Source organism: Ursus americanus, chromosome 24 (assembly GCF_024610735.1).
Source record: "Ursus americanus isolate L20-20 chromosome 24, mUrsAme1.1.p, whole genome shotgun sequence".
Classification (NCBI taxonomy): Eukaryota; Metazoa; Chordata; class Mammalia; order Carnivora; family Ursidae; genus Ursus; species Ursus americanus.
In genome coordinates this window covers 41748352-41760525 of record NC_142150.1, presented here as the reverse complement: position 1 = coordinate 41760525, position 12174 = coordinate 41748352, and the positions used below count along the sequence as shown (strand labels likewise).

Sequence of the window (12174 nt, the reverse complement as noted above, 5' to 3'; positions counted from 1 at the left end):
TAGGACATAGAGTGTCAAATGGGGAGTGGTGAGCAACGAGGCTGGCGAGGTAAGCAGCGTGTGTCAACTCTGTTAAGAACTCTGGACTTTATCCCAAAGGCACTGGGGAGCCACTGAAGGGGTTTCAGCAGAGGAGATGTATCAGAGTGTTGTATTAAAAAGATGCTCTGGCTGCAGAATGGTGGATAAGGGGGCCCAGGAAGAATGCACAAAATGAGGAAAGGGCCTAGAACGAGCCACCACCATCAATGGCAACAACACAATTAAGTGACAAGCAGAAAGGAACTCACCAAAGGAACAAAGGAGGGACCACAGGGATTGAAGGAAAACCAGGAGTGTGGCAACCCTAAGCCAAAGGCAGAAAATTTCAAGAAGCAGGCATAATTAAAGTCAACCATTTCCAAGAGGAACAGTAATTGGAAATTAACACTGGATTTAGCAAGAGGATTAATGATGACTTTGTTGAAAGCAGCTGCAGAGGCATAGAAGTTATATTGCATTGGGGCGCCTGGGTGGCACAGCGGTTAAGCATCTGCCTTCGGCTCAGGGCGTGATCCCGGTGATCCGGGATCGAGCCCCACATCAGGCTCTTCCACTATGAGCCTGCTTCTTCCTCTCCCACTCCCCCTGCTTGTGTTCCCTCTCTCGCTGGCTGTCTCTATCTCTGTCGAATAAATAAATAAAATCTTTAAAAAAAAAAAAAGTTATATTGCATTGGACTAAATCAATTGCATCAGTGCTCATCCGTCTCCTTCACTCACCATCTGGCTCTGCACTGATGTCTTCCAGATGCGTATCGTAAGTCCAGGTCTCCACTTTGAGCTGCACACCGATACAATTGACCACTCAGAATGTCCACTTGATTGGTTTAAAGGTATCTCAAACCCAGCAGGTTCCAACACCTACTACACTCTCCCCACCCAAACCTGGTCTTCTCAGCAAATGATCCCTCCAGTCTTCCAGCTGCACGATCCATTCATGACCACCCTTTCCCCACCCTGTATCTAAGCCATCATCACATCTGGTCAATTTTTTCTACCTATGTGTTCCTCTATTTCCTACCTATGTGTTCCTCTATTTCCACTGCCAACATTCACATTCAAGCTACCATTTTCTCTCTCATCTAAACCACAGTGGTAGCCTCCTCACTGGTTTCTCATGTCAGTGGGCACACTCCTCCATTCCCCACACAGCAGCTGGAGTCACCTTTTTAAAATACATAGTTGATCACTTCCCTTCTTTGCTTCAAATCCTTCAGTAGTTTCCCAGGGCTCCAAAGGTGAAAACCAAAATTCTTTAAATGACCTGGAAAGCCCTGCATGATCTAGCCCTTGCCAATTTTCCCAGCCAGAATTTACCACACATTCCCTCTTGCCCTCTGCCCTTCTCTCCATTTACTACATGCACCATGAGTCCTGCTGCTTCAGGCCTGGTATCCACACGCTCTGTGTCTCTGTAGCTAAGAACATGGTTCAAGTGTCAGACATCTGGGTTAAAAATCCCAGCTCTACCCCAGCCTGGTTAAATGACCCTGGGCAAGACATTTCATCTCTCTATGCCTCCATTTTTTCTTCTGTGACATGAGGCTAATACTTACCTGTCAGAGTTTTTACAAAAATGAAATGAAACGATATGTGTAAAGTGTTAAAAATATAGTCCCCAATTAGTGTTAGTTACCACTACTGTTATCCCCCATTCTCAGACTAGTTAACACTTCTCGTATTTCAGATCTCAGCTCAAATGATCTGAGGGAGGTCTCCCTTGACAACCCCCAACCAGATTATGACTGTTAGATTCTCACCTAGCATCCTCAAACTTTCATTCATTATACTTTGTGATTATATATCTAAGGGGTTATTTTATTAATGTCTGTCAACCCTACCAGAATATAAACTCCAAGAAGATAGAGACTGTCCGTGTTACTCATCATTAGATCCCCAAATCCCAGCACAGTGCCTGACACATAAACCAGGCAGTTTTTGTTTGTTTTTTGTTTTTTAAGATTTATTTATTTATTTATTTAAGAAAGCGTGTGCACACACAGAAGGGGCAGAGGGATAGGGAGAGAAAGAATCTCAAGCAGACTCTGTGGAGTGCAGAGCCTGAAATGGGGCTCTATCCTAGGTCCCAGAGATCATGACCTGAGCCAAAACCAAGAGTTGGACCCTCCACTGACTGCACCATCCAGGCGCCCCTAGACCAAATAGTTTTTAAATGAACGTTTGGTTAAAGGGGAGGCAAGGTAGTGGAGCCAATGAGTTCAAATCACTCAAGAAGTTCATGATCACAAAGAGTAAGGGCAAGACATGGAGGAGGATAATGGTCTCTTGCTTGTTTTTTAAGCTGGCCGATGTTTGAGCATGCTCAAATGCTGATGGGAAGGAGCCAGAAGAGAGGGAACTCACCAGAATGACTGGGAGCCATGAGACTGCTGGAGAGGATGGCACTTTGTGCAGAAGCCAGAAGAATTAGTCTCCAGAGAGACACCTCTTCCATGGTACAGGAAAGAGAGTTGAACATCCGGCTAGATCGGTAGGTTTGGTGGCAGGAAGTGCTACCAAGACCTTTCCACGAATCTTGGTAACATAAGTAGCAAATCTGGATTCTCCAGAAGCTCAGCGTACTTAGTGGATTTCATTCCATTCACTTTGGCAACTCACGTAAAAAGGACATTTTTTTCTTCATCATTGACTACGCTGATAGACTACAGAGCAAAATAACAAGTCTCCAAAGCAGCTGAAACCAGCAATCTCAGTGTTCTCTTTATCGAGCATGCTTCCTCCCCAAATTGGGAAATAGTATGGTAAAATGATACTGTGGTAAAATAATAATGGCTGACACAGGTTGAGGGCTTACTATGTGCCAGACACTGTTCTAGGACTTTACCTGCAATAACTCATCTGATCCCCACCTTATGATACCATTTTGCATTTAAGGAAACTGAATCCCAGAGAGGTTAAGTAACTTGCCCCAAGTCAACAGCAAGCAGGTGGCAAAACCACTTTTTAAATCCTAAGAGTCTGACTCCAAAACTGATATCTTTAACCGCTCTGCTATACTTTCTCTAGCAGAAGGGAAGAACATATTAGGAATTGGAAGACCTGATGTCTCCACCATGAACTAACTCTGAACTTGGGCGTTTACTTAGGTGTCTGAACATCAGTTTGCTCATCAAGAAAACGAGAATGATAATGTTTACCCTACAAAGCTTCTTAAAGGATTATGAAATGCGAAAAATGGGAAATACTATATAAAAGATCTTATTAGTATGCTGCCCATAAGACCTAATACCCTTGTCTTCCAGTTGGGTCACAATCCAATAGCTGCTGTTGAGACCCTTGGTTCCCATACAAGTACAGCAGCAGCTGGTTGGGTGTTCTAGCTCCTTTGGCGGATCAGCTGATTCTCATTCCAGCAGCTTTAACATCCCTGACCAAGTCTCTTTGATGACCAAAAACACACCTCATTCTCCCCTTCTCCCTGAACACACTCACTCCTACCCTTGGGGACAGTTGCAGCTTATGCCCTCTCTTCTTTGATTCCATTGCCGGAAGGAGTGACTGTTAAAAAATGAGTAATAAATAGCCCGAATTGTAGCTACAGGTGAGGTACACCCCAGAAGATCAAGTCCCAGTTCCGTGGTGAGATCAGACCACCAGAGCTAGAAGAGAGCTTCAAGGTCATCTTTCAGTGCAACTCCCTGATACCCCTCCCAACCCATTTTATAGACTAGGAAAACCAAGGCCAGGTAGGTGAGATGATACAACCAGATAGGATTGGTAGCAGGGCTTTTTTAATTTTTTTCCCTTGAAAATGTTTTCAAGTAAGTTTAAAACAAATAATTTCACCTTGCCAAAATCACAACTGGAAAGTACTTCAATCACAAATTTGTTTCGGTAGGTGTACCTTTTCAGGAAGCAGCAAAATCCTACAATTCCATTACCCATACATAAATAAAACCTTAAACCCAATAATTCACACAAAGCCCATTGTTCACATTGTCCTTATTTGGCCATCTCAGGCATTTCCCCGGGTGGAAACAGGCCCACATCTTCAGGGACAGAATAATCTAATGGTTAAATTCTGATTGCTCTGTACAAAGCCTAATCTATTATTACTAGTTCATCTCTGAGCTTAGTCTTCTAGTCTGGGAGAACAGTACCTACCTCTTAGAGCTGGAGTGGGGGTGGGGGGGTCACATGGGATAATGCACTTTGAATACCCAGCTGGCACTTTATAACTTTATTATTATTTGAATATAATTCTTTTCTCTCTCAAGCAGATAGCAGTTCACTTTGCTTAACGACCTAAGACCTTCGACCACTCAGATGCTACTAAACCAAGGAGAAACCCAGCTGTGCCAGGCCTAGAAATGTCCATCCCCACCCCCACTCCCTTTTAAGACAGTGAGTAGGCCGGAATTCTCCTGGTTGATAAATGAGAGGAGCTGAGAAGGAGCAGAGAGAAGCTGCAGTGATGGCTTTTCCGAGAATCTGATCTGCGAGCAGGCGAGTCTCCACCGGTACGCCATGGAGACGCTTTGGGAAAGAGAGCCGGCCTACCTGCCTGAGGAAGGATGCTCGAGACAGAGGATGGATGAGAGAATTGCTTAAAGGGAGATGAACTGGATGTGACCAAAGAGGAAAATTTGAAAAGGAAAACAGAGGCTGAATTTTGGGAAACCTGGGCGGTGAGTGCCATTAAAGGAAGTATTGCGCGTCTCGGGGATACAGAATTCGGAGGAAAGGAGGAGTAGGGACAAAGGTGGGGGTCCTCAAGCTGCGGAGCCCGAGCCCCGTAAGCTGTGGGGGGTACCCGATGGCCCAGGGTTGACTGGAAGGCAGCATGATGGGGGGCACCCACGCGGAAGGTGGCGGGGGTCGGGAGCCGGCCACAGAGCGGCCGCCGCGTTCGCCCGGGGGAAGGTCGGCGACCCCGGGCCGGGGAGCTGTGCCGAGAACTAAGAGGGGCCGCGGTTGCCATGGCGCCAGGCGGGGAGGGGGTGATTCGGGCCCCGCCCCGAGCCCCGCGGGGCCGCCGGCTCCAGATGGTCCCGGGCCTCCCGCGGGAGCCGGCGGCCTGCGGCAGGGGGAGGCTATTGTCCTCCTTCCGCGGCGCCGCAGTCCCGCCGCTCGCGCCCGCGCGCCGCCACGCGCCCCGCCGCCGCCGGCCCCGCGCGCCCCCCGCGCCGCTCGCGCCCCGTGACAGCGCCTGCCGCTGCTCGCCGTGCGCCCCGCCGCCGCCGGGCCACCAGCCGCCGCCTGCAACCGCCCATCGCGGCCGGGCTGCGGGCGCGGCGACGACCGGTGCGCCCCCGCCCGCCGCACTCCCGCCTGCCCGGCCGGCGCTCCGCACCGAGGTAGGTGCCGGCACCCGGGCCCGCTTTGTCCCGGCGGCGGGGCGGCGCGCTTTGTGCGGCCGCGTGCGGGCGGCGGGGTTGGGGTCGGGGTCGGGGTCGGGGCCGGGGCCGGCCGGGGCAGCCCGGGAGGGAGGATGCGGCGCCTGGCCCTCGCTCTCGCCCGGTCCCGGGGACAGGATGGAGAGTCATGTGCCAGCCAGCCAGGTACCGGGGATGAGGATCGAGGAGTGGGGAACTCGGGCCTTTCCGGAGAGGAGAGAAGAGTCTTGCAAGAGTTGGGGCTGACAAACGCGTTGAGGGATCGGGTCGGCTGTGCTCCGAGCGTGTCTGACAGCGCTGGCTGTTCCGGTCGCGGCGGCTCCTCCGCCGACGCGCCGGCGCTGATCCAGGTGCTGCAGACTCGCTCTGCCGTCGGTGCCCGGCGTGTGCGAGCACCCGGCTCCCTCTCGGGAGCTTGTTGGGGGCTTCCCTCTGGAGCCGAAGGGGCTCCTCCTCGCCTCTTTGGTAGCTAGCTCCAATCTCTCCTTTATGCTTCCTCACGGTGTGTGTGAGAGGGGACGCGGCTGAATGTGGTGACCAGCACACTGGCAGAGGGAGAATGAAGCCCCTTCGGGCGGTGGGGAAGGAGCGGCGTAAGGTGTTTCTGCGGCCGGGACATCCAGCCGGCTTAGAGTCCGTCCTGCACAGGACTACAGGGCAAGGCCTCCTTGCTGGGGTGTTCCAACTCCAGCACCATGGTGGGCATCTACTGTCCACTCTGGCGCGGGACGACTTTACCCCATTCACCCCATGGCGTTGCATGCTCGGCTGCGCGGCGGGCTTGTCCCTTTCCTAACCTGCTGCGTGTTGTCTCCGTGGGTTGTTTCTCAGCCGCCCTCCTCCTCTCCCTCGAGCTGCCACAATTCTAGCGCTGGAGAGCCGGTAGGTTCAGGCAGGCATGGGCAGGGTATCCACAAACCAGTTTTCCATGAAGGTGAAAGGGCCAGAGTGAGTTCCAAATATGTGCCTTGACATCGGGTGCTGGACCAACCTCTTGGCCAATTCAGAAGAGGAAAGGTTTAGAGAGGAAAAAGTTAATATGGATCTTAGATTTGTCCCTTGGAGAAATTGATGTAACCCAGCCGTTGCAGGCTTGGGGGAGGGGCATAGCGAGGGAGTGAAAATTAGTCTGAATAATTCTGCCCTGAGTGGACTCCAAAGAAGATCAAACAAAAATACAGTGCCACTCTTCAGCCCAGTCCTTAAGTTCCATGCAGGGAAGAGGAGAGTCCCTGCATTTCACCAGGAGTACAGACTTGAGAGAAATGGGTTAGGGTTTTGTTTCTCCACAAGGGTCTCTGATTGACCTGAGTCTGTATCTTTCTTTTGCCCTCCTAGGAGCCGGGAGTTTATTTGTGATCCCTTTTTCCTTTTATGTCTCTGCTGGTCCACTCGTACTTTCAGTCAGATAAGATTTTTACTTGGCCAAGGTCCCCATTTTTTCTCATCTATTATTCATCCTGCTGTCGTTTGTTCAATTCTACCCCCCCCATAGCATCTGCAGCCATATCGTCCTTCTTCCCCACATCTGTGATTCGCCTGTGTGAGGGCATTAGATCTAGCGTCCACTCCATCTTCATTTCCTCTCTCATCGCCAGAGGCTTCTGGCTGTTTGTGGGTCTTGGGGTTTCTCAAAGAAGTTATATTTTGAGTTTAGCATTGGATAGAGCCTGAACCCACCCAGAAGCTAACCTCGGTCACAGTCACCCCTGAAACTTCGAAACTTTGTGTCTCTTCAGTCCTCATAGCTCCTCTAACCAATTCTACCACTTTGGACAGCAGTGCCCTCAAAGTGTCATCCCCAAACCAGTACTTTAGTATCCTCTGGGAACAAGTTAGAAATGCAAATTTCGGGGGGGGGCAGGGCCCAGTGGTCTGTGTTTTAATAGCCCTCCAGGTCATTGTAATTCATGCAAGTTTGAGAATCCCTGATCCTGAACTGTAGAGTTTAACCCTGAGAGTACTCTAACAGAGGGTCTTCTCCAATCCCATTTTTACTCTTTCCTTGCGTTTTTCTCCAGCTCTAAGAAAGACATTCATTTGCTGGCAAAAAAAGAAACAAGAAAGAAGAATTATGGTCGAGTCATTCACTATTTCTTTACTGAATACCTATTGTACTGGGCTTGGCAAAGACAAACATGAGTAAGACACAGCCCTTGTCCTCAATGGGTTAAAAGTGGAGCAAGCTGAGAGACACATAAACAACTAAGTGTAATACAATGTGATGGGGGTTATAATAGCTGCCCTGCCAAGTGTTGTGGGAGCGCAGAGGAGGGAACCATCAACTCTCTCTGAGGGAGGTAAAGAATTAATCAGGAGTAGGATGTGGCCAGAGGAGGAATTAGGGTACAAGAGAGGCTCTAGCGGGGGGGGGGGGGGGGGGGATAGGATTTCTAGCCTGCATGCCAGCTAAGATGGGAGGAAAGGGGAAGTGGGGCAGCTGCCCTTGAGGATCCGCCCACGGCTGAACAGAGTCTGCATCCAGCAGCGGGTGGAGAATCTAGCAGGACCCCCAGGCTTGCAGCTGGTGGGAGCTGGCTTTATTCTGTGTGAACAATGTAAGCTACTTGGGCCTGGCCTCGAGGTCAGTGGCTAAGAATAAGGCACCGGTGAAACTGTAATCTGGATTAGCTGCTGTGCTGTCCTATTGCCAGAGTTTGGGAATCCATGGGGAGAATAAGGTTGAGGATCCTCTGGCGTACAGGGAGACAGGGTTTCATGAGGCTGCTGGACAGGCAGACCCTGTCTGTATGGAGTATGGAGACCCAGATCATAGGTGAGGAATGATATACTCAGTGAAAGAACCCAGAGCAGGGTCTATGTAAAGAAACTCCATAGAGAACTATAGGAATCTAGAGATGGCAGCAGGGAACAGAGAACACAGAGTATGGTCCAAAAGGCCAGGGGACTGCAGAGCCCAAATGCTTGAAAACCAAAACTGAGAGGCCCTCAGGACCATGACACTGAACAACACCAGAGAGCACCATTCACGTGCAAGTCCATGGGAACAAACTCCTTGGAGTCCCAACACATGGCCCTGCAGAGATCGGTGATCTAAGGACACCCGTGCCATCTTGGTTCCTTATCTATATGATGGCATCCCTGGGAACTCAGGACACAAAGCATGAGTGTCAAAATTTGATTGGGCCAAAGGAGCATTTAAGTGGCTGAATTTTTATTTGGGAGGAGGGGAGACTCCAACTCCATACTTTCCCCCCACACACCCCCCCAAAGTATAGGATTCCATGGAGAGGCTGTAACAGCCAGACCTCACTGAGACGTCTGGATTTCATGCCTGGGTCCCAGTAGGGGAGGACCAGGTTGGATCACCAAAAGGAAGCCAGAGTAACACATGTTTAGGTTTTGTGCAGTTTATGGGGCCCCAGGGACACACAGTGGTTTGGAAACAGAGTCAGAGAGTCTGCCTCTTTAAGTGTCTGCTCTTTGTGGAGTACTAAGATATAAAGGAGAATTAGAAAACCTCAGAGGCCTTCAGGGTCCCAGCAGGTGACATAAATATGTGACATGGCTGGGAAGGAGACAAAAGGGAATAGTGGGGTCTGTAAAGAACTGGGAACTGCATGCCCACCCAAAGGAATCCCAAACCAGTTGGGTTCTTTTGTTTTCGTTTACTTTTAGTTTCATTTGTTGAAGTAATGTCTATACACAACGTGGGGCTCAAACTCACAACCCCAAGATCAAGAGTCACATGCTCTTCCGACTGAGCCAGGCAAGCACCCCCAAAATCAGTTATTTTTAAACAGTGTATTGGCCATAGGCCTGGGGCTGGCTTTAGTAGGCCTGTGACTCCTGATAAGAGGAAAAAGGGTTATGGAAACAGAAGACTGGAGAGCACTGTATGTAGGCGTTTTTGTGGGATGTCTATGTAGAGAGAGTGTGAGTGCAGGAAATGTCAATCCCAGAGCTCAGCGTGAGCATGGCCACTGGCGAAGAAGCCTGGATCTGAAGGGCGGAGAGAAATGGAGTTGGTACCAGTCCTGGGGCTTGGGCTGCTTCCCTGTTCAGTGCCTGCCAGTATTAGGTGACTCTAGTTCAGGTCACACCTTGCCCACAGCACTCTTTGCTCAGGGTGACTCAATTCTGCCCTAGAATTTATTTTTACATAAATATTTACAGAGCAAATTCGAAGAATCCGTTGGGGATTAAGAGAAATGATGGATTTTAAAGGAGAAAGGTGTCCCAGGCTAGTGGAAATTTAGCTCTCTTTCCTGTTATAGGGAATGCAAAACCCAATCTAGGAACATTAGACCTTAGCTCCCTCATACCTCATTAATGCTACTCCCAGGGAATTCTGTGTGCCTGATTTCTCTCTGAAAGAAAGGGGAGGGGCAGACAATCCTGGCTTCCTGTGGGTCAGGTTCAGGTTCAGCTTCATGGAACCAGTTAATAACAGAAGCCAAATTCTGCTTTTGTGTGCCCAGGGGAACACACCTCCCTACCCACCCACAACTCACCACTCATCCCTCTTCTTTCCCCAAGCCATACACGAGGTTCTCCTGTCCACCTTTCCAGAACCAGAGACTGCCAAGATCATAGCCTCCACCCTAGGAAGTAGTGCTACGGATTAAAATGTCTTTGTGCTTGAGAAGTACTAGGAAAATGAGAAATGCAGAATTGGGGTCCTAATAAAGTTGCAGACCCAGCCCCCTCCATTCCCTTGAATGGCTGCTGAATGCTGAATTACAGAAGAAATTGGACAGTAGAGGGTTTGTTTTTTTTTTAATCCATAGCAGCTAATCTAAAGCTCATTTGTTAGTTTTGAGAAGGACAGAGTTTGCATAACATAGAGTTGTGAGTAGTGCTGGCAAGCATATGTGGTTCTAATTTCCCTAGCCGGGGCCCTAGAAGGGAGCCACGGATGCTAATCTCTCCCAAGGAGCTCTGAAGGGCTCTAGGATGTTCAAGGAACACGTAAATGTTGTAATTAAGAGCTTGTTCCCCAAAGTAAAAAAGAACCTTTCTTTAAAACTCAGCTCTGCTCCTTCCAGCTGCATGACTTTGAACCATGACTTAACTTTCACGGGGCAGCTTCCTCCTCTATGAATGAGGATAACAACGAACCCTTGCCCCATAGGGGCTGTGATGAGTGATGCATGTACATAGCAGGGCTACATATCACAGCTGACATTTATCCAGCACCTATTAGGTGTTCCCTGTAGCAAACAAAAGGAAACAAAGGGGGAGAGAACCATACAGTGTCCTCCTCTGAACTCCTGGGCACTTTGTCTATACTTACCTAAGAATGCATCACAGGCTTCCTGGTGTATCATAAATGCATCTCAGCTGGAGAGCAGGATTAGGGTCTTTTCATCTCAAATCACGTACTGGGTGTAGGAGGTCGTCTTGTGTGGAGTGGGAGCTCAGAGCAGTTTGTGGAACCAGGAAACGAACTCCAGTTTATACTCATTATTGCCCATGGGGTCCCTCGTCTGCTTCCTGCGGTACCCTGGTTTGTGCACTGCTGCCTCGAGCTGCTGTCAGCCATTGCCATTTTCAGCCCCCAGCTTTGCCCATTGTCCCTCCCTGGAGCCCTTCCTCTCTGCCACAGCACCCTGAGACACTCCTGCCTTCCTGTCTCACTCCACATTCATCTCTTGGGTTCCTGTCTCTCTGCTTCTCCACCACGGCTTCCCCTCTCCCACTAGGGACTGATCTCCATTGACAGAGAAACCAACCACAGCCTTTGGCCCTGAGGAGAGTGGAGCAGATCTAGGCCGAGAGGAGAGAAGGACATGGTGAGTAGTGGGCTCAGTGGTCCTGAGATGCCCCTCACCAGCCACGTTCCCCCTTGCAGGAGCAGAAGGCCACCTACCACCATGAGCAGCACCCTGTCACCCACAGACTTCGACAGCTTGGAGATCCAGGGCCAGTACAGCGACATCAACAACCGCTGGGACCTGCCTGACTCGGACTGGGACAATGACAGCAGTTCAGCCCGCCTCTTTGAGAGGTCTCGCATTAAGGCCCTGGCAGGTGAGGTCAGGGGAGGGCCAGGGGAGATGCTGAGGAGGCTGGGGAGAGAAGCTTGTCAGGGAGAGTCCTCCAACTTCGTGGGAAGCCCAATTTTCTTCTCAGCTGCCAGCTAATCCAGATTACCCCATCAAGCCCCTGGTCCCCAACTGCAGCGCCAAGAACAAACTTCATACAATCCACAATGTTCCCCAGCTTCCCTTCCCCCAAGCACAGGACTCAGCTCTGTACCCCTCTGTCCCTGAGTCATGGTCCTTAACTCTTTTGCATTTAGTCCTGCCATCTCCACCCATCTCTCCCTTCCCTTTCATCCCCTTGTTGGGTCTTCCTTGGTTTTCTCTGTCACCTCTCACAACTGTTCTCCCTCCCAGTGCATTATCCTCCCCGCTCCCTCCCCACCTGTTCTTTCCACCTGCCGCCTGTTCCTCCCATTATTTCATCTACCTGTTCCCTGAAGCAGGTTCCCTCCACCCGCCGCTGGTTTCTGCAGCCGCCCATTCTCCCAAGTTTGCTCTCAACCCACCTCGGCCTCTGCCCTCCCCTACGGCCTGGGCTCTTCCCTCAGCTCCTCTGAGCACAAACCCGTCTGACGGGCCTCCCTGCGTTCCGGGGAGGAGTTGTCATGGCAACAAGAGTGCAGCTGCCACCTGACACCACCAGCGGCTGGCTGGCATGGGGCTGAGTCACCCACACACCCTAAGGCCACCCACCCCGTCTGGCTTCCCTCCTCCATCCCACCCTCAACTCGTCCACCCACCTGCTGGCCTCCCAGCCCCGTGCAGTGG

At 50.6% G+C, this 12174-nt stretch overlaps 1 protein-coding gene across 5 annotated transcripts in view; it reads left to right on the top strand.

Annotated features, from left to right (window-relative positions):
* The window catches only part of SPTBN2 (spectrin beta, non-erythrocytic 2), a 50465-nt gene that overhangs the window by 8797 nt on the left and 29494 nt on the right, over window positions 1-12174 (top strand). For 3 of the 5 annotated variants that reach the window (XM_087855058.1, XM_087855059.1, XM_087855056.1), the window contains 3 exons: window positions 2344-2532; window positions 4283-4690; window positions 11214-11392. In XM_087855058.1, coding sequence (XP_087711184.1) covers window positions 11236-11392 — 157 coding nt within the window. In that variant the 5' untranslated portion in view covers window positions 2344-2532; window positions 4283-4690; window positions 11214-11235. Of the gene's footprint in view, window positions 1-2343; window positions 2533-4279; window positions 4691-10691; window positions 10748-11213; window positions 11393-12174 lie in introns of those variants that run through there. The other 2 variants (XM_087855057.1, XM_087855060.1) reach the window with 2 other exon arrangements.